This window comes from Protomyctophum parallelum (genome assembly GCF_964188405.1).
Source record: "Protomyctophum parallelum genome assembly, chromosome: 21".
Lineage (NCBI taxonomy): Eukaryota > Metazoa > Chordata > Actinopteri > Myctophiformes > Myctophidae > Protomyctophum > Protomyctophum parallelum.
The window spans coordinates 29,799,789-29,820,578 of NC_139713.1; the positions used below are offsets into that span (position 1 = coordinate 29,799,789).

The window sequence follows — 20,790 nt, forward strand, 5'->3', positions numbered from 1 at the left end:
TCTCAACATGGACAGTATAGCCAAGTTACACCTGGCTAAAACACATTTAAACTAGAACTAGTGCCCCTTGGGGCACAGGTCTCCACCAGGATAGGAGCGTTTATTGAAAAATGTCAAGTGGCATTTCTTCCTCAGCCTAGTGGGAATATGCGTGCAGTTTCACCGCAATCGAACGCTGCGTTCATGATTTGCGGCATTTTGTACAAAACGGGCCACTCACAAAACTTTGGAAGTCAATCTTAGCCAATCAGGATGGAATATGAGAAATCAAACAGACCCGTCTTGATCACATGACTATAGAGATTGTGTGTGTGTGTGAACTGATTTGCGTGACATTTGGATAAATCAGAAGGAGTAATATCAAAAAAATTGTTTTACATAAGTCGACCTCCTGGTGGCGCAATAAAGAGAAGATGTGAAAAATACAGGGCAAAGGTTTTTCCTTAGCCTCTAGAGAGAGTGCATACAACGTTTTACACAGATTGCAGTTATAGGTACAAACACGAATAGTCCAGTTATAGCACCAGTTATATGTCCTAGTGGGAATGTGCATGCAAAATTTCACAGATTTGTGGCATTTTGTTCAAAACGGAGCAGTGAGGGGCGCTCTTATCATCATACATCATCTCATTCCGGCCAATCACATTCCATGTCCAGCTTTAAAATTAATGTTTGTGTTTATACAAACACTCAAAACTGACCATTCATTCAGAGTAAAAGCGTCTTTCCGGCACCCCAGAGCTTCTATTTTGAAGGAATCCCGGCACTGATTGTGTTAAGGGATGAGCTTGGGAAGTTCTGATGGGCAAATAATGATTATTGAGGGGCGCTAGGCCCTCCTATAAACAGCTGGTGTAGATTCTGTCTTAACACAAACATTAAATGTCATTGACAATGAATGGAGAATTTACATCATATGTGTCGGCTGTCGGTATGTCGGTGGAAACCCTTGGCCAAAAAGGGACCACCATTCTTGGTGAATTAACTAAGTTACTAATGTTTCAAGGTTGGTATAAGGTCAATAATTAGAGCGCCCCTCACTTCACACAGGTGTGATTTTTATTAGGCGGTCCACGAAGCATATCGTGGGGGAGGGGAGGGGGGGGATCTGTGTATTCCTCGGACTTACAGACGTCACACACACAGTGCCCGGTCGTTGCCATAGAGTTATGTTATTTGTACTGGCTGGCTCATGTGGTCTGACACACATAACCCGTCAGTGAGTGGACGTCACACAAGCACCCACCCACCCACCCCCCCCCACACACACACACACACACACACACACACACACACACACACACACACACACACACACACACACACACACACACACACACACACACACACACACACACACACACACACACACACACACACACACACACACACACACACACACACACACACACACACACACACACACACACACACAACCCCCCTAAGGGGGGCAGTGTCAATGTACAAGATGAGGGCCCAGGTAGGGCCGGGCCTTAATTTTCGGGCCTGTTGAGAACTCTAGTTTTCACCGGCTGCAAGGCGTGGCTGCACAAATAACTTTGCGTGGTTTAATGCAACACAACGGACATTGGACGCTACAGTTTGATAAAGTGAAAAGGGGCCTCGTATAAGACCTCCACACAATGTAATGGTCATTGGTCAATGCCTGTGTGGAAATCCAGAACCTTGTTCGGCAGTGTTTTGAACAGACATTCAGACATTCCCTTAATTATATGTTAGATCATTTTGACAGGACAGAGGAAATTCCAGGGGACGCACAGGCAGCTAATATTTTGGATGTGTAATAGAACATTTATATTAAGATCTAATATCTATGTTGATCCTCTCTGCGACTTCTGAGGAAATCAATCAAAACTGTAAATGATCAATGGAATTACGCTGCTGTGCAATGATATGCATACATGCACACACCATCCCTCTACAGGCAGCAAGACACACCTATCATTTCTGTTTTTAGTTAGCGTCAGGGTAGGACTACTTCAGAAACAATAATTTCATTCACTGTGTCACTCAAATACCCAATAGCCAACAATAGCCAACAGAGTTCAGATGCAGACCGCAGAAAGGGGTGAACACTATAGGGGCAGATTCTATAGGGTGGACGGAAGTGGATGTCTTAGGTGCATGAGGTGACGCAGTTTTCCATGTGAGATGTTTTGACAGTGTGAGAGATGAGGTGTGTGTGTGTGTGAAGAGCGTCATTTGCGTGACTTTCACGTTGATTGTGTGAGGGTTGGCAGCTCTGACAAAGCTGTGAATAGACAATGACATGTGAGCGAGAATGGTATGGTCTTTTAGCCTCTTTAAACTCTCTGTACTTCATTGACTGGAGTCACTCAAGGCTCTATACTAGGCCCCCCTCCTGTTTTTTGCACTACACACTAAAATCTAAAAATAGCCATCTAAAAGTTCACATGTTGCAATTAGGGATGTTAATAGTTAAATTGACTAATTTCTTAATGGCGATTAATCGATTAACAGTTAATTAATCATAATTCATCTAAAAGTCTGTGGTTCTATCATTGGGTGGTTTTCTGTGAATGTAAAGCTGTCTTCGCACGCGTGGCCGAGGAACGCCCATACAAACTTATCAACTAACCGGTTAATCGATCGATAAGCTTATCAAAATGTATCCATTGATCGATTGTATTAATCGATAATTCCCAATCCCTAGTTGCAATGTGAGCTTGTAGATCTGTTATTTTCACAGAATGTTCACCCAGCCCAGAATAGGGACACTAAGGTTAAAGACCTCATGACACGGCCAGAAATTATCTTATTTTCATTCTACATATCACGTGATTCCGGTAAAACAGTAAGCTAGGCTAGGGCAGGACATTGATTGCAGTTTACAGTAGCCAATGGGAGAAAAAGGTTATCAGTGACTGTCAACCTGTGTCTGCTATCGAGGTGAACAAACCTCGATGACAGCAAATGTAGTGCATTTTAAAAACAAAGATTTAAACTAGCAGCTGCAGATGTCAAATTTATATTAAACAACTGCATGACTTATTTAATCATGTCAGATAGAAATGAATAGCCGAAACAAAAATATTGTTACTCCTTTCTGATATTTACTAGAGTACACATTGGATCCAGGTGCAGGACAAAGTAGTAACTGCAAATAGGGCAAATAAACACACACTGAAAAATAAGCTCAGATTAAGTCATAGACCTATGCTATGATGTGTGCTATGATGAAGAAAACGTAGTGAACTGGCCTAAATACTGGAGCTTGCAGATATTTGTTCTAATAAATATTATCACATCATGACAACAATCCATCTATAATTAAATAATGTGTTTAAGCAAGGCCTGGACGGTTGGCGTTTATTCTGCATCTACAGAAGCTTCCCAGGCATTGGGACGCAACTACAGTACTACAGTAGCATAGGAAAATAGCTCATCTAAAAGACATAATATACTGTAGGTTGCTCCATTCTGAACTCAAGTACATGTCTGACAACCACCTAATTTAATGAGCCTGTGACTGCCTAATCGACAGGGGGCTCGATTTAAAAGTAGACAATTAAAAACCAGGAAGTGTGCTCAATGCTGACTGAGTAGAATGGCACATGTTGTACAGCAGTTTAAGCATGTTTGCATGTTTTGCATGAGATGGTGATTTATAACAGAGTAAGAACATCAAAATAAAGAATAAAGTCAACACGTGTGTGCCTGTGCCAGTTCCTTTTCAGACCCAAGTGCATTCAGAACTATGAAATACCAATAGTCGGACTGCATGCGCAGTGAGCTGGAGGGGAAAATAAGACGCCATTTTGAAAGGGAATCATATAGTGAGTTCTGCTTTTTTTTTTTAACTATATCCTACATGGCGGTAAGGCCACCAGTCCAGTATGCTTAAGAAGAGTGCTAGCTAGTGCATGCAGTGTGTCAATGGTTCAGTTCATGCATTACTTAACACATGGAAATCCCCCCCAATCCACCCTGTTTACGGTACTTATTTTCCTGCAAGATGGAGGAATTACAAACTCAGCATTGGAAGCCACTTATTGGCATGTGGTGTTCATGATATAATGTGAAGCATTACAGCCATTGTATCAGCTCAGTTTCTGTATGCGTGCAAGTCTGGGACAAACTTGTTTTTTTTACTTTAACAAAGTAATTTTGCATTTTTGAAGTTACATATATGTAAGAGCTTTGGGATGATGGAATCAGTGAGGATACCCAATACTGTTCTCACCAAGTAGGGATGGGAAAGATCCATTAAGTCATTAATTCATAATTGATACGTTTTGATCAGATAACCTTATCGGTCAATTAACCGGTTAGTTGATAAGCGTATTTTTTTTACATTTGCTGATATACAGAAAGAATACAATTCCTAAATACTTGACCATTTGCTATGATCTTTGTACGAGGAAAAAAAATGAAATGAAAAGTGCACTGTCTTGTCTGTCAGTACTTGTCTTCATCCCCCGAGCAAGCAGCAAGGCCTCATTAGCTAAAATGGTAAAACAATTGAGCAGGAAACAGGTTCAAATCCAGGGGAGAAGGGGGAAGTTGCACAGTGCAGCTTGCCTTTAAGCTTTAAAAATGCCAAAAGCATTTCTGCATCCTTATCTATTACAGAACTAAATTATTAAAATCTGTAATTTCACCATATTTTTTAGGCTTTAACAGAATTCCTAACAGATTTTCCTAGAAAGCATGCAAGTTCTTTTCTGTGTTTCCCCAGTGTTTTGATCTTAAGTTTCAACTGAACAGTGCACAACAGCAGAAAATGGTCCATTACATGCCTAATGCAGAATTACATGCTTAAGTATCGTTTAATTACACAACAGGAAGCCAAGATTAGGCAATTAATAAAGGGTGGATCGTAGAGTAGCTGAAGGAATTCCTCAGTCAATAATACTAATTTTAGGACAAGAACAATGTGATTTAGTATGTGAGAGCAACAGAGATAATGTAAGCTCAGCTACTGTATTTACTTCCTTGGTTGAGTCATGGCTTACCAATATTCAATTTAAATTCTCACACATTATCGCTGAATTTACCCTAGGTTACTTCCTACAATAGGCATCTACTTATTAGTGAGATTAATATTTAATAACAGTTAAAATGAGGTTTTGCCTGACACACACACGACTTGTCTAACAGCAGACTCTCTGTATCTCTAGCAGACAGTACACAAGAGGGATTTTAAACCACCGTCTCTGAAAAACTGATGGCATTTAGTGACATTAAATGTGGGTGTAAGGTAATATCTATTCATTGGAATATGAATTATGACATTCCAAATACCGGTAGATAATAACATAATTAACTGCCACCTAAATGGCACAAGTGGTCCAATTACAAAATCTTAAACTGCAGGGTAGGTCTCAAGACTCATGTCGGATCATTTAGATGAGATTATCAAGATTTGGGCACATAGCGCGCGCGCGTGTGTGTGTGTGTGTGTGTGTGTGTCACATACAGACATATTGGTCCGTGGAGAATACAAATAGACTTGTCATAATGGAAACGATGGCATAGAAATGGTAAAAGATCAGTACAAAATGACCCCAATCTAAACAAGCCATAGGGCTTCTTGGATAAATATTTCCAGCAGAGCCTTGTATTATACAACTGCACTTCCATGTGCTTGTCCAATATCTGTTAATAACTGTGTGTGTGTGTGTGTGTGTGGGGGGGGGGGGGGGGGGGGGGGCAGGCAGCACGCTGGTGTAAACATAACTGCACTTGCTTTGATGGCAGGGCACGTGGAGCTACGCATTCCCTGCTACTTGTCTTCATATATCATCCAATCCAATGATCCACACAGAAGGTCAGTGGCAGAGAGGGCCTATATATTCAAGAGCCGCGGTGAGACCGTGAGACACAAACATCGCCCTGTAGGAAACACGAAACACTAGCAATAATGTTGGGCCAATAATTCAATATTAGTATGACAAAACACAGAGCAATGCCCGTCTGATTGCGTTCAATTGTATGGGTTATTATTATTATGCACTGTACGTTATATTGTTTTGACATAGAGGGCGATGTTCTGTTCTTGATAATGTAAACAAACATGTCCATGGCCGTGACACATTGTTGCATGGTCTAGACTCTAGGTCTAGTTACCTGCAACAACGTAGGCCTAATATAAACTAAGTTATAAGTGACAGACATGACATTATTATTTAGTGGGTTCGCTGGCACGCGGTGTCCCACAGTAGCTCTTGCGCAAGAACTATTGGCGAATTCCTATCAAAACAGGAAGCTTGTGTCGGGAACGATGAGACCACTGGCACTTTGGCACCAAATCCTGCAAAGCCGTAATAACTCCGAATATTGCATCGACATACGGACTAGAAATGCATTTTTTACCTGCTTCCCTCGATAGAACAGCCGCTGTTGCTCTGGGTTCACGTTGAAAATGGCTTGTATTTTCAAACGTAGAGTCTCAATTTTAGTCAATCTAGAAAGATCCTCAATGGTCCGCGTCTCCTTCCCGTCTATGGTACGAATTTGAATCCACATCGTTAGTTACGCCCGCCCTTGTAACGCTCGAAATAAATAACAAGCTTTTTCGTTTTTTTCCTTTCTTTCTAAATGAATAAGATGAGTTTCTGGGTAAAGGGCAAAATGATGAGATTGTGTTCAGTGCTCCATTGCGTTTGGTTTCTTTCCTCTGCAGGGGTAGAAGGCTCTCTCTCTCACATGGGGTCACGGCGCCAAGCAAATCTCGCGAAACAACATTTAAGTATAATTTGCAATTAAAGGGCCAGCGCACATTTTTTTGTAATGCTTTCCAAATGTATGCATCTAGATCTAGTTACCTGCGTAGGCATAGGCCTACATACATTTGTGATTTTCAACCATTTTCTATGTCAAGGACCGTCCTTGACATTCCTTATTTAGATCTCAGGAAATAGTATAACATTGGGGCCCAATGTTATACTATTTCCTGAGATCCTGTAAAAACAAAAACCTGTCAATTCAACTGCGAGTTTACAAATGGTAGAGGTGGTTAGTTGTACACTCGAATTTACAGACCACAGTAAGGTCCATTTGTTTCCTAAATAGCAATAAATACTAGGTATAGCCTGACTAGTGCTAGTGAGTGACCCCTGGGGTCCCGTGACCGGCGTCGACCCCATGTTGAGAACCAGTGCCCATGTTGAATAGAACTCAGTGGTACCCGACCTGTGCGTCTGTCGAGCTTTGAGTCGGTCTCTAGTGACATCTAGTGAATAGAATGAGAGTTAAGTAATCAACGAATTGATTTATTTTTTACATTTTAGCTCAAACGTCACTTAGGATTTTCAGGCTTTCGCATAACGTTATTCTTAAATTAACACCATGGCGTAAAAACAGGAACTTATGTAATTTAATTCTTAAGAATTATTAGCATTGTGCATGTAAGAAAGAAAATGATTTAAGTTAGTTTAAATTTCAAGTTTGATGAATAGAATCTGTTCAATAAAACAAATCAAGTAAGCCAATAGCCTTTACTGTTTTTAAAAATAATTTATTGTTCTTCATGTACAGGAAAATGAAATAGAAAACCAAACATGAGTAGAAAAGGCAACTGTACAAGAAAGTATCTTTACACTGCATTGAGGATGTCTGCCATTCCTGACACTGGAATAAATATTTATTCTGAGTCAGAAAATAGGCAATACTTTTAAACTGTACAATACGTAGGAGGAAGGGAGCATTCTCCACCTCAGATACTTGAGGCCTCATAGCGTTTGTGAGACCAGAGTCCTAGTTTGACTTTGGCCAAGAGAGAGACGTGCCTAACAAACTGCTCCTTACCCACGCAGAAGCGAAATAAAAACAAAAATAAATCTGTTATAATCATTTCCGTAGGAAATTGTGTCGCGTATAATGTCTGTACTGGCTTTGAGGATCAAATGGTTATGTTTTCGTTAGTGGGGAGCTTGAGGAGATTATGTTGTACCTCTGCATACAGGGATCTGTCCAAACCACCAGCTAAAACAGAAGGCCTCTGATCAAACGTCTTTGGTTCTGTTTTTAAGTAAAGTAAACCTCATAGCAGAGTAGTAGCCTAGTTCATTTGTAGGCTTGTTAAAAGTGAAGATTGTAAGCTGATGCCTACTTAAACTAGGGAGAAACTAAAATAATCAACTAAACTTGGGAGCACTGTATGGTAACAGTACATTAGCAACAGCAATACTGTGCTGTATAGTCATTTTAACCTGTCCTAACTAGTGAATATTGTTTTAAAAGTGCAGCCTAACTATAGCATAAGTTTAATATAAGTAGGAATGAAAAATAAAACCAAAACAGCAGTTAACACACCCTAACCATCTGCCATGCCCCAACAAGCGAGCAGTAATTCTGTTGAAAATATGTTTTGGTCAATCATAAAAAAGTGACATGGAATACAGTTAGGGGAGAAAAACAAAACAAAAAACAGCAAAAAAATAAAGCTGAGAGTAACATTTCAATGCATTGCACAATATAACACTGATGCACTTAATTGGAAAGCGTTGTTGTGCCTTTGACAGAGAGCCATTATAGATGATAACTGGAAGGGGAACGTTTGGAGTTTGGACTACTTTATCAGACAGCCAATAAAAACAAACTGGGGAAAAATAAAACATCAACATATATCAGTAATTATCACTCAACTATAATAGCAATAAATAATAGTAATATGAAGACAATTATGATAATTCTCAACTCCATGTGAGTATAGCCACCAACACAAATAGCTGACAAACTCAATACATATGTGGCATACAAAGTCAAATTCTAAACACACAGACAAACAAGAGACTTATGTGATTCAATGTTTTGATATGTATGGTACTGTAGCCTGCAAGTGGTAATGTAAAAACGCAAGATGCAAGTCTTTATCTCATTCAAGGTCATTGTGTAGGAACTAGTCCATGCACAATAGCCGTACAATTACTGCCAAGGCAATAATAAGATATACTGAAATGTGGCATTTTTAACACTACTTTCAAGTGTGCATACAGTCAAATTCTCTATGCAATGGAGTCATAATATTTAACATTGAATAATATAACTTTAATAATACCATACAATTCAATCGCAGCCAATAGTGTATCTGGGTTAGAAACCATTGAGATGTCAAAAATAAAATTGTATGTGTGTGAATGTTAAAGTTTATTAGAAGTCTTATCAAAATATTTGGTCAACTTAGAGGGTGGTTTTCAAAACCTTCGATAGTACTTCTTTGACGGGCCAAAACCATGTGCATAATATGCTCATGTGAGTTCAGCAGATATATTCTTAACACGCAGTCAGTTTGGTTGAGGCTTTTTATACCCTCGGCAGGTACACACACATAAGCAGAGGTACTTCTTAGTGGTCAGAAACTTGCCTATAGACTGTCTTAATGCTCTGTGTCCTAGTGATATTTTGTGTAAAGCGCTTTGAATTGCCTTGTTGAAATGTGCTATACAAATAAACTTGGCTTGCTTATACTTTTAATAGATTTCCAAAGGAAACTTTCTCCAACGCTTATGGCCATCCTCTCTCAGTCTCACCATTACAGATATTTAATACCATTAGATACCATGTTTTTAAGGAGACCTCAATATGAACAATAGAATTAAAAAAATATGTGTATGTATATATATATATATATACACACACACACACACACACACACACACACACAGTATAATGCTAACTGGTACCCCCTTACATTATGACATTATATCACAAAATATTTAGAATTTATGAGGTATAAAAGCATGAGACAGCTCTTGCACTCAAACGTACACATACACACAGGCTCAGACACACTTCAGTGCATCCGCAAAAAGGTTGATGACTAGAACTTTGTTTGACCCTATGATTAGCGGTTTAGCATAGACTAGTGCCACGAGATCGACTCAAAAGTCTTGCTATTGAACCAATTCCTTCCTTACGCTGCTTTTCTACACCAGGGGGCACAATAGCGATTCATGCCTGAACTGCAATATTTATCTCAAGGTGTCCAGATACATCTGGACATACAACATGTATCAGATGTCTGTCTGTGTTGTTGTGCTAGTCTCCAAACGGACAAATTGCAGTCCACCACACAGGAACACACACGTGCACATCCAGGTGTTTTTGAAAAGTGACAACTGCTAAAAACAAATCAATGTCCTGGGTTGGCAGTCTGCCAGTTTGTTGTTGCTGATGGTGAATAAGTGGCCACAGTGGCTCTAGTCTACACAGAAGCCTACATGACGAGGGGTCTGAAGAGTGGATAATACTGATTAAAGTAAGAACCTGCATGAGAGCTACTGGATATGTATCATGCACATGCAGACACAAAGACATGTCTACGTAAGTACACATGCATGCCTGCATGAGCACACACACACACACACACACACACACACACACACACACACACACACACACACACACACACTCACTCACTCACTCCAGTCTTCCACTGCTTGAACCCTCCTCCTCCCCCTCCCCCTCCAGTATCCAGAGTTCAGTAACAGGGTTTCAGGACAAGGTGCAATCATAGGCTCCCTCTTCGTCCCCCTGCTCCTCTGTCTCCTCTGGGGGGCAGTCCTCAGAGGGGGGTCTGGGGAAGCCACCGGGGGGCTCATGGGAGGGCAGAGACAGGCCCATGGGAGTGTCCTCAGCCCGGGGTAAGGCAGGGCCCCCGAGACCCTCAGGGCCACCCAGTTTCGAAGTTTGACTGGTGGGTTGAAAGGCCTCAGGCTGAACCTGCTCAGCAGCCGCCTCCATCAGCTGCTGTAGTTGAGGCCGGATCAGGTTAAGGAATGGCTTGTAACCCAGGCTGGAGACACAAAGTGAACTGTAGTGTTAAGGCCTATTCATATTCTGGATTTTCGGTGGTGAAGTGACCACCGCTCCGGTGGTGAGGTGACCACCGGAGCTGTAATAATGTAGAGCGGTGGTGAGTAAAAACAGAGAGAAGGGCTGGGGAGCGGTGGTTAGCGGTGGTTTGCTCTTCACCGCGGCTACGTGACGTCATGTTGTAGTTGCGGTGGTCACCTCACCACCGATACATCAGACTATTAATAACGCTTTACTGTGCCAAGCCATTCTCTGTTAGCATCACTAATATTTTAGGTTTGTTGTATTAAAAAAAGGACATAACATATTCAACACTTTCAGGAAAATACTCTATGCAGCATTCCACTTTATGTCTATACAATTAGGGCTATGAAAGCGATATTTCTTTGATGGATGAGCAATTCGCAAACTATGAAATAATGAATACACTTATGACTATTGCTGAAACACAATATTGATTGCCAGTTAGCAACTACAGGTATAATGGCACCATCATAATTAGTGAAAAAACTTACCAACAAATGTAAAAACCTTCCCTAAATTGTATTACAATATGCCTTTATACAATTTCTAGACATGCATACCATCAAGTGTAAAAGTACAGAATATAAGAGACAGAGAGAAAAGATGGAGTATATACAGAATGAATATAAGACAAAGAGACACAAAATGGAAGGAGGAAATATAATGTACACTGTGTTTAACTAAACCTACCAGTCAGTGGAGGCCCATACATCAACAGCTGATAAGCCACTACGAATACTCTGAACAGTTTCTGGGGGAACTTCAGGGCTGTCCAAGAAGCCAATCACCTGCTTGATGATGCTAGCCTCTCGCAGTATGAGGCCAATCACCACACACCACTCCAGACAGCCTGCCTCCATGAAAACATGAAGCAGGTACCTAAGGGCATGCAGAAAAACAGTGAGCATCATTTATCAAATGTCTAGTCACTCACAACCCAAGTTATACACAGCTAAATTGCCCGGCCAGCTGGGAATTGAAACAGGCACTCAAATAGGTAATTTTGCACCCATTTGGTATGTGCCATGTCCACAGATCACTTTTACTGAGACACGGTGGTGATTGATTTTGTCAATGAAATGCTCCTTGATTTCTTGAGCCTATATCCACAAAATAATCAACACCCTTTTTTCCCAAATAAAAAATGTGATCACACTCTTACAGAACTTCGGTAGACTTAAGTTACAACTGAGATGCTTTTAGGATCACTGACTATTTTACTAGTACGTAGTACATTTACGTCATTTGAAGTAAGGAGAAGGCCCTTCTCCTTACTTTCCATTAGTATAATCCAAGGAATTAAATAGCAAGACCAGGTGGATGATAGGGTGGCAGTGGAAGCTCTAAAACCTTTATAAAGCTATACACAAAGCAGCAGCAACCCAACGCAACCCAAACTTTATTTATAAAGCACATTTACACAATGACCAGGGCAGGGGTCAACCAAAGTGCTGTACAAGGTCAAACCATAGACTGTAAAAAATATGGACAAAGCGTTCCCCGGGTCTAACATGAACGTAAAATGAAGCCTGTAATGATATGCTAATTCCTGATGTAAGTCGCCATCTTTTTTTTTTTTTTTTAAGATATTTTTTTTGCGGCTTACGCCTTTTATTGATTTTTTTGAAGGGACAGACAGTAGGCTGACAGGAAACGGGAGAGAGATGGGGGGATGACATGCAGTAAAGGCCGTGTCGGGTCCGGGAGTCGAACCCGCGGCACACTGCGACTGGATTACCAGTCCGGTGCCCAGACCGTTACGCTACGGCCTGGGCCTAAGTCGCCATCTTTTGGTACCAGCTGGCCATTGGCTGGCTCCGTTTTGTACCAGCTGGTCATTGGCTGCCCAGACAACGAGGCGGGACTTCCCCCCTTCTTCTCCGTTGGTTTTTATTTTGACTCGAGTGGGAGGAGAAGACTCTTGAGTGGGAGGGGAATCCCGATCATAGACTGTAACGGTAGCCACGCCCCTCAGAACATACGCGACTTTATGGTCATTTTTTTAATTAATGGGACCATAATTTTCCAAAAAGAATATTATGACATTAGAAATGAGACTTTAAACTAGTGACTGGAAGAAGAAAGTATTCATGACCATGTTTATTAAGGTAATACAGTCTAGGTGAAGTTGGGCCAAAATACATGGGCCTCTATGGAGCTATGGGGCTTTTTGGGTCCAGTCCAGCGCCACAACAGGCCATTATATGAACTACCGATTTCAAATGAGGCTTCACGAAATATCTGGCTGACTGCCCCCCTGGGTCAAACACAGGAAGATAGATTAGCAGCAATATAGTAGAGCAGCTGAATGAGCAGTGGGGCAGGTTTAAACAACCCGCTCAAACAGAAGGTCTGCATGTGACTGATCACCCGATCAGGTGTTAGTGCTGATTTGAGTTGTCTGCCTGAAATAGCTCCGTAGTCTTCACATCATTTAATCACTGATTAACCCGACAAGTGAAGCTTGCTGTTGGTTTTCTCACCTGAGCTGCACCTGGGACTTGTGCGGACCCTTGTTGGCCAGCTCCATGGAGATGTGCTCCAGCTCGGCCTGGCTGAGGCTCAGGGTAGAGGTGTTTTCATCCACCATGGTCCAATCACCGTCCACGACTGAACTGGTCTCTGTCAGGTCTGTAGCCGAGCCAATGCTGTACTCCTCCACTGCAAGGAGAGCAGGGGCATCAAATGGTGGATTAGTAAAACAATTCTTTTTTAAAGAGCGTTTTGATTCCCATATATCAGCCAATATTTGACTTTGTTTGACGAAATCGGTATTGGCAATTATGTAGCTGATGTGTCCCGGTTTCTAACCACTTTCAACCTGCCATTCCTATGTTACCTTTGTTGGTGAGTGGAGAGAGGAAGGCATCTTGTGTCTGTGGCGCATGATGGTGATGAGAGTGAGCAGAGGAAGCAGCGTCTGTGTCTTTAGGCCTGGAGCTCAGGCCATCTAGCCAGGTGTGGCTCCTGGGGGGCTCCTGGGGAGGAGCGGTGTCCATGTCGCTGTTCAACAGGCTGTCAGCTGACTGGGACTTCAGCAGCCGTGTACTCAATACTGAGGAAGGACAGCAAGAAGACATACGGGTATATGTCACTATAGAACGATGCAGGAAGCAATTAACAATTTAAAAAACATTAGCGTCAATATGAAGACACTCCCAAATCCTCAGTTTGCAACTGGTTTCCCACAGACTCCTGTTTCCCCACGCACAACAGTTTTAAATGGTGCTATATGAAATAGTTTATTATTTTTATTATCCAATCTTACATGTACGACATCGACCATTCCTCAGAGGTGAGCTCAGGCTGCCAGCAGGGATGACAGGGAAGGGCCACAGGAAGTCCTTGTGCAGCATTTTCAACGCCATGACAAAGTCCTCAATGCGGGCCACACGATTCCTCTCGCGACACAGCCATCCGATCAGCTCGAAGCCCAGCTGTGCAGAGAAGCAGCCCAGGTCACGGAGGCGCACCTGCTCCAGGAGGTGGCGCGCATGACGCCATAGCATCAGGTCAATGTACATGTTCTCTGCACACTCCACCTCTCGACTACAGAGGAGAGAGAGAGAAATTAATAATATGTTAACGCAATAGGAGGATGTGCACATTCAATCCAGGAAAGAATAATCAGATGGATAAACAAGTTGTTTGGACTTGGTGTAGGTCAGAGGTGACCTACAAGTTGTCTTTGGAATAATTATGCAGGGAATGATATTTATTCTAAAAAACATTTCTAGAAATAGATCATTATTAATTATAGGGCTAGTTCTGTCATTATTTGAGCATAAAATGTTTAAAGGTATGTTTGGGGGCTTTTCTGTCTTCATTCGATTCGATTCGTACAGTGGAAAGACAGGGACCAGAGTGACATGCAGCAAAGGTGCGCAAGGCCTGGGAATTGAACTCGGGGGACTAGCTGTTAAGGATGAGAGCTATGTGGTACGCACCTTAACTAAATAGTAAATAAGTTAATAAAAGTGGGATGGCATACAAAGTTAATGAAAGGGAAGTGTAGACAATACACATACCCTTTAGCAGAGGGTCCACTGGGCATACTGAAGGTCTTCTGCAGGATGCCAGATGCAATGGAGTCAGCTGACTGGGACAGGCTGATGCTGCGGTTTCTGAAGAACTCAAATCCTCCTGTTGAACTGGGTTCCTGGAAACAGAGACACCAAGCTCAACTATGTTCATGCAAAGGTCTATGGTGTTCAAGAGTACATGGTACATTGGGCTTTCATAGGCAAATCAATAACTGACCAATCAGAAATCAGAAGATCTATGACAAAAGCTTGTTTCTGTGACTGATCTGCAAGCTTTCTACATTGTCCAGAAGGCTTATGTTGAATTGTAAATGAAAAGAATTGGAGCTATGCTTCACAACTGAATTGGTTTGATGTTAAATTAAAGGTTAATATAGGCTTTTCAAGAACTAGAGCGGTGCCTGTGGGGCCTCTACAGCAGTGTCCGTTGGGCACTGGCCTACTTGTAACGATGCAAGTTGGAAATTAATGCCCCACCCAGATATTATGTCTGTGTCCCTTTTATGCCCTTTAAAGTTCTTTGTCAGGCATGCCCAAATATGGAGTTTATGCAGACGTCAGAATGATGTCAGAGCAGGCCAGATCCAAATATGGACCCTGGGCAGGGGCCCCCTTTTACCTCGAAACGAAACTATCACTGTTTTTGCTCCGGCATCCAACCAGCCAGGTTTTGGATGTCTTTTTGGCAGTTGGCTTTTTTCAATGAATATTGGCTTCATAACTATTTATGATAAACTAATAACAAGAGATAGCCAAGTATCAAAAGCCATACGAACAAACTATGGAACAGTTTCCACCCATTAACCCGTTAAACTAATTAACGAACAGTAAGCCCTGTTACAATGTCAGTAAATGTGCTTTGCATACATGGCTGCTGGGTCGCAAGACAAATGTCAGTGTGTATGTACTATGTAGTAGTGTACTGGTATATCATATCAGTGTTGTTGACACAGGCTGTAATACAGGCATTATCACACAAGTAAGACGCGCAAACGCGGGAAGCGAACGCAGCTCGTGTGGTTGTGTGTGTGGTTGTGTGTGTGTGTGTGTGTGCTACAGCTGCGCCCTGTGTGTGTGTGGGTGTGTGTGTGTGCTACAGCTGCGCCCTCTGGTGGCGGGCGGGTGGTGTCACAGCGGGACAGACACACACAGACATGATCTGCAGGGTCTCATAGTTAGTGCTCATTGCGTTCGCAATCACTGCGTTCGCAACTATGATTAAACTCCATTGCTTCTGCACTGGCACTATCACTTATGTACACCTTTAAGTTTTATATCTGCTGCTAAAGGATGTCTCATACTTGCACAAGAGACTGATAATTCATTCTTCTTAATTTCTAAATATTTTATGTATATTTGATATACAGTTTGGTGCCTTGCCTGCGCCATCGGTGTGTGTGAGAATGGGTGAATGTGAAATACATTGTGAAGCGCTTTGGAGAAAAGTGCTATATAAAAGCAGTCCATTTAAGTCCATTATAATTGTCCACTGAAGTCCATTATAACTTGTATGAAATAGAATTGCACCCACTGTTTTGCACTGAATTTGCAGTGCAGTGCTCCTTTTGTAATGTTTAAATGCAGAGCAGTTCTGAGGGCATCCTTAAACAGTTGCAACTTATGTTGACACCAGGTGGATTTTTTTTTAGGAATTAACTGTATCCTCATTACTTTTCCATGAGCTCAATGGTTGATATTCACAAAGTTCAATAAACAAGTAGAAAGAAAAGAAAAAAGCTGCATTTATTTAGAAAACCTGAAGGTCACCTGAGTGGTGGGCGTTGGGGGCGGAGTATCCATCTCTCCTGAGCCAATGGCCTTGAGGAATCGGATCATATGCCGACAGAGGTCCCACTTGCCCTGTTCCAGGGCTGTGTTGAAGAGCAGTGTGGCGTGTTGTCTGCTCACTGCTGGCACCTCCATATTCTACAAAGGCAGATGGAGAACAAACAATAAACAATGGCAACCTGCTCCCATTCCGGATGCCTATTGATTAGCTATAGTGTAGATGTAGTTTCTACAGGGTGACACCTAGGGGGTGAGGTGTCAAGAAGAGCGCTTGTGTCCGAGTATCTGTGGCTTATGTTGCCAACCACTCTTTTTGTTTGTCTTTGTTTTATACTTTTTGCAATATTTAGCTGCATTGGAAACTCCTTGTATGATTATGGCAGAGTCATGGTGAGCGTAACGATGTGATATGCTGGCCCGTCGGTTGGCCATCCCTTATTATGCCAATTTAAATATAGGATATGATATGATTTAATATTTATGTTTATATCTCTGCTCGTTACCTTCATGTGGAGTGTTGTATACTGTCCAGTTTTAGGTGACAGTGTTGTGCTTACAGCTGCATTTACTTGCGTTTACTCCCAAACCTCACCTGCAGTATAATCAGATAGGAGGCAGCTGTATCCAGATCCTGAGCCATGAGACACTCCTCAAAAAGGTCCTTGGGGTTCCCCACAGCTGCAAACAGGTAGTTCCACAGTGCATACTCGGTCTTCCTCGCGCAATGCACAATGGTCTGGAGGAACAGTGGGAACTCGGTGATGAACTTGGCCACGGTGGGCAGCAGCGGGTCAGGAATGGGCTCCCGTGACGTGGCCTCCTCCTCCAGCACCACATGCACCATAAGCTCCATGACATGTGGGAAGTAGGGGAGTGAAGCACAGGACTGGGCCAGCAGCAATGCCTGTTGGGGGAGGGGGAGACACAATGATTCAGCATGTTTTTTTTTTTTTAAGGTTTTTTGTGCCCTATCGAGCATTCGGGGATGTCGCAATGTTGTAGTACTTGCATGAAAAAGAAATACAACCAAAACACATCACAGACGGCTCTAGATCTTGCTCCTCAATTTGTGTGCCTCAGTATGACATATGGCCCATTTGCATCCTAACTATTAATGATTTAGCTGGGGACCACGTGGAACCCCCAAAGACCCCTGGGGGTCCGTGGACTCCACATTGAGAACCACCGACGTAGCTGCCTAATTACCTGTTCACCCAGGTTGCGAACCAGGAGCTGCCTCAGGATGTGGTGGAGGTAGATCTGGGAGGTCCTCTCTACGGTGCAGTACGGGAATACAGCCTCCAGGGGTTCCGCCGCGCCCCCCTGCAGGCCATCATACAGCACTGCCTCGTTGGTGGCCCCCAGGACCAGGGCGTCCTCGAACAGAACGGCTAACGGGTAGATGTTGATGTGAAAGGGCAGCATGATGCGTCTGGAGAGGAAGGAGTGGGGCTTGCGGTTGTCTCTGGGAAACAGCGGCAGCCAGACCTTCATGCCTGCTTCACCGCAGGACAGCCACAGGGCTTCTAGCAGGTGACGCTTCTTCCTGTTGGAGCGACAGGTAGTCCACACGTTCTCCACACACTGGGCCAGAACTACTGGGGGGCAGAACGGCAGCTGCATGACAGAAAGACAGAGAGAAATGTCAATATAGAACAAGGGAGGGTCAAGTGGAACGTCCTGTCCCCTGCATGATCTTTTTATTTCCATCGACAACTCCTGGTTACTTATTCAATCCTGTAGGTTTGCACTAAAAACATACATTACAAAGAATCCGACCCTTCCTCACCATAGAGTCCGCCAAGCTCCTGTCCAGGCCTTAGTCTCCACACCTGACCATTGCAACTCCATCTTTACTGCCTCCCAGAATGCACACTGAAGCCCCTTGAAATTATCCAGAATGTTGTGGCATGCCTGTGGTCACCAACTTACTTTTCACATCTCTCCGCCTTTTCGCTCTCTTTAACGACTTCTGGTCGCACCCAGTACAAGGCAATCAAGGTCATGCACCGCATAACCTTCAGGTCATGATCAGGGATAGTGCTAACACAGACAGGAAGGCCGTTTGTTCCTTCCCTAAAACATCCTAGATTGTTTTCCCTCCAAGCTGTGGAATAAGCTCTTGCAGTCAGGACTACAGACACTACAGAGCACTCCTCTTTCCTCTCCTATTTCCCTACTTTTATTTTGTAGATATATGTTGGTAACTTGTTTTGTTAATGTTTTGAGAGGCGTTAGGCCCTCCTATGCACAGCTGTGTGTGTTTGTAGCACGGAATGTGACGATTTGATTGGCTGATGTATGATGATAAGAGCGCCCCTCACTTCACGAGTGTGATTATTTTTCCTTTTGCTTGACCACAAGTGCTAAGAATGTTATTTAGATAGCATGTTGTTTAGGCAGATGATCTAGGTTTGACGTTTACCTGGTATATTACATTGTTTGAAGCACTACAGTAGTACAGTGTGTTCTTTGCACTCTACATGTCCCTGTCCTTACTGGCCTACCGGCATGCACACTTAAGCCTCTCCAATTGATTCAGAATGCCGCAGCTTGCTTGGTCTTCAACCAGCCAAAATTCTCACATGTTTCCTCCCTTCTTCGCTCCCTCCATTGGCTCCCGGTCGCAGCCCGTGCACAGTACAGAACTCCGATGCTGGCCTTCAAAGCAACCAATATCTTGCAAGTCTGATTCGGACCCTACAAACCCTCCCGTGTGATCAGATCAGCCAAAGCAGGGAAGCTGGAAGTACATTCACTAAAAACGTCGGGACAACGCTCCACACGTCCCAAACTGTTCTCCCTTTGGCTCCAAAACTATGGAATGCACTTCCCATTGTAATCAGTACTGCAGAGACTCACTCCCAATCTTCTGCTGTAGTCTTAACCTCTTCAGACTCCATCTTAGCCCGTAGCACTTGCCCTAGCTTTGACGAGCTTACAGGCGTATGCAAAGGCTCAACTTATGTAACTTGGATAGCATTTTATGTAGACATAGCACTCTATAGTGTATATGCATTGTTTCATTATATATATATTCCACTGCCAGGTATTATAATTTATTATTACTGTAAATCGCTCTGGATTAAGAGTGTCTGCTAAATGCCTAAATTGAAATTTGTTGTTGATTGAGGTATAAACTGTTTGGTGCATTGTTACATTACAATAACATTAGGCTGCCTGCTACCAAGTACTTGACACAACTGAACCAAGGCAAATAAAACAAAATCACACATGTGTGAGGTGAATGCTGCCCACTGTGGGTGCAAGCATGTGGGTGCAACCATAAAAAGTCCATCGACTTGGCTGGGGTCCTATTTTTTGGGGGTGCTGTTTTTTTGAGGGGCACTCATCATAATTCTTCGACCACGGTCGAGTTCATGGATTTCACTTTACTTTCCGGTCCTTCATTGCCATCCCCAGTTCCTGCTTACTGATGTATGTGTCTCTAGCGATGACATCAGGGAACGACAGTTTTCTACCTCTGGTCTGCTTTGAGGCAGGACTCCAGAGAAGAAGGGAAGATATAACCTCATAGGGGCACTAGCCCCTCCTATGTCCAACTTTTGGTCCACAAACTTTGTCCTACACAAACATTAAATTCCCATTGGCAAGGAATGGAGAATTTGATATCATAGTGCAATTAGACATAGTGTCAATTTTATGTCATGATTATGTACGATGATAAGGGCACCCCTCACTTCACACAGGTGTGAATTTTAAGGGACACTAGCCCATTCTATAAAAAGCTTTTGTCTCCACACGTTTCAAGATTTGTCATTGACAATGAACGGAGAAATTATGTCAGAATTCCGCTAAATATGACGTAAATTAAACATCAAAACATCAAACGCCATTGACATTGAAGGGAAAATGTAAGTCATATGTAAACGAGCAAATCAGCCAACCAATCACAGGCAACAGGCATTCTGATTGGCCAGTATGAAGTGATGCATGATGATGTATGATGATAAGAGCTGATAATTATGCTAAATAGGACGTAAATTAAACATCAAAACATTAAACGCCATTGACATTGAAGGGAAAACTTATGTCATATGTAAACGAGCAAGAGTACCATGACAAGTTTTGTGTAACATAAACATTGAAGACCAAAGTGAGCATGCAAATTGTG

At 42.6% G+C, this 20,790-nt stretch overlaps 2 protein-coding genes across 4 annotated transcripts in view; both read right to left on the reverse strand.

Moving 5' to 3' along the window:
- The window catches only part of uhrf2 (ubiquitin like with PHD and ring finger domains 2), a 41,253-nt gene extending 34,584 nt beyond the window's left edge, over positions 1-6,669 (reverse strand). For all 3 annotated transcript variants that reach the window (XM_083793204.1, XM_083793203.1, XM_083793202.1), the window contains exon 1: positions 6,358-6,669. In XM_083793204.1, coding sequence (XP_083649330.1) covers positions 6,358-6,510 — 153 coding nt within the window. In that variant the 5' untranslated portion in view covers positions 6,511-6,669. The remainder of the gene's footprint in view (positions 1-6,357) is intronic.
- Positions 6,670-7,514: 845 nt separating this feature from the next.
- The window catches only part of ric1 (RIC1 homolog, RAB6A GEF complex partner 1), a 53,895-nt gene continuing 40,619 nt past the window's right edge, over positions 7,515-20,790 (reverse strand). Inside the window, exons 19-27 of the mRNA XM_083794277.1 lie at positions 17,862-18,272; positions 17,248-17,559; positions 16,635-16,793; positions 14,853-14,983; positions 14,093-14,373; positions 13,664-13,879; positions 13,308-13,485; positions 11,515-11,703; positions 7,515-10,780 (exon numbers count right to left, since the gene is read on the reverse strand). Coding sequence (XP_083650403.1) covers positions 10,480-10,780; positions 11,515-11,703; positions 13,308-13,485; positions 13,664-13,879; positions 14,093-14,373; positions 14,853-14,983; positions 16,635-16,793; positions 17,248-17,559; positions 17,862-18,272 — 2,178 coding nt within the window. The 3' untranslated portion in view covers positions 7,515-10,479. The remainder of the gene's footprint in view (positions 10,781-11,514; positions 11,704-13,307; positions 13,486-13,663; positions 13,880-14,092; positions 14,374-14,852; positions 14,984-16,634; positions 16,794-17,247; positions 17,560-17,861; positions 18,273-20,790) is intronic.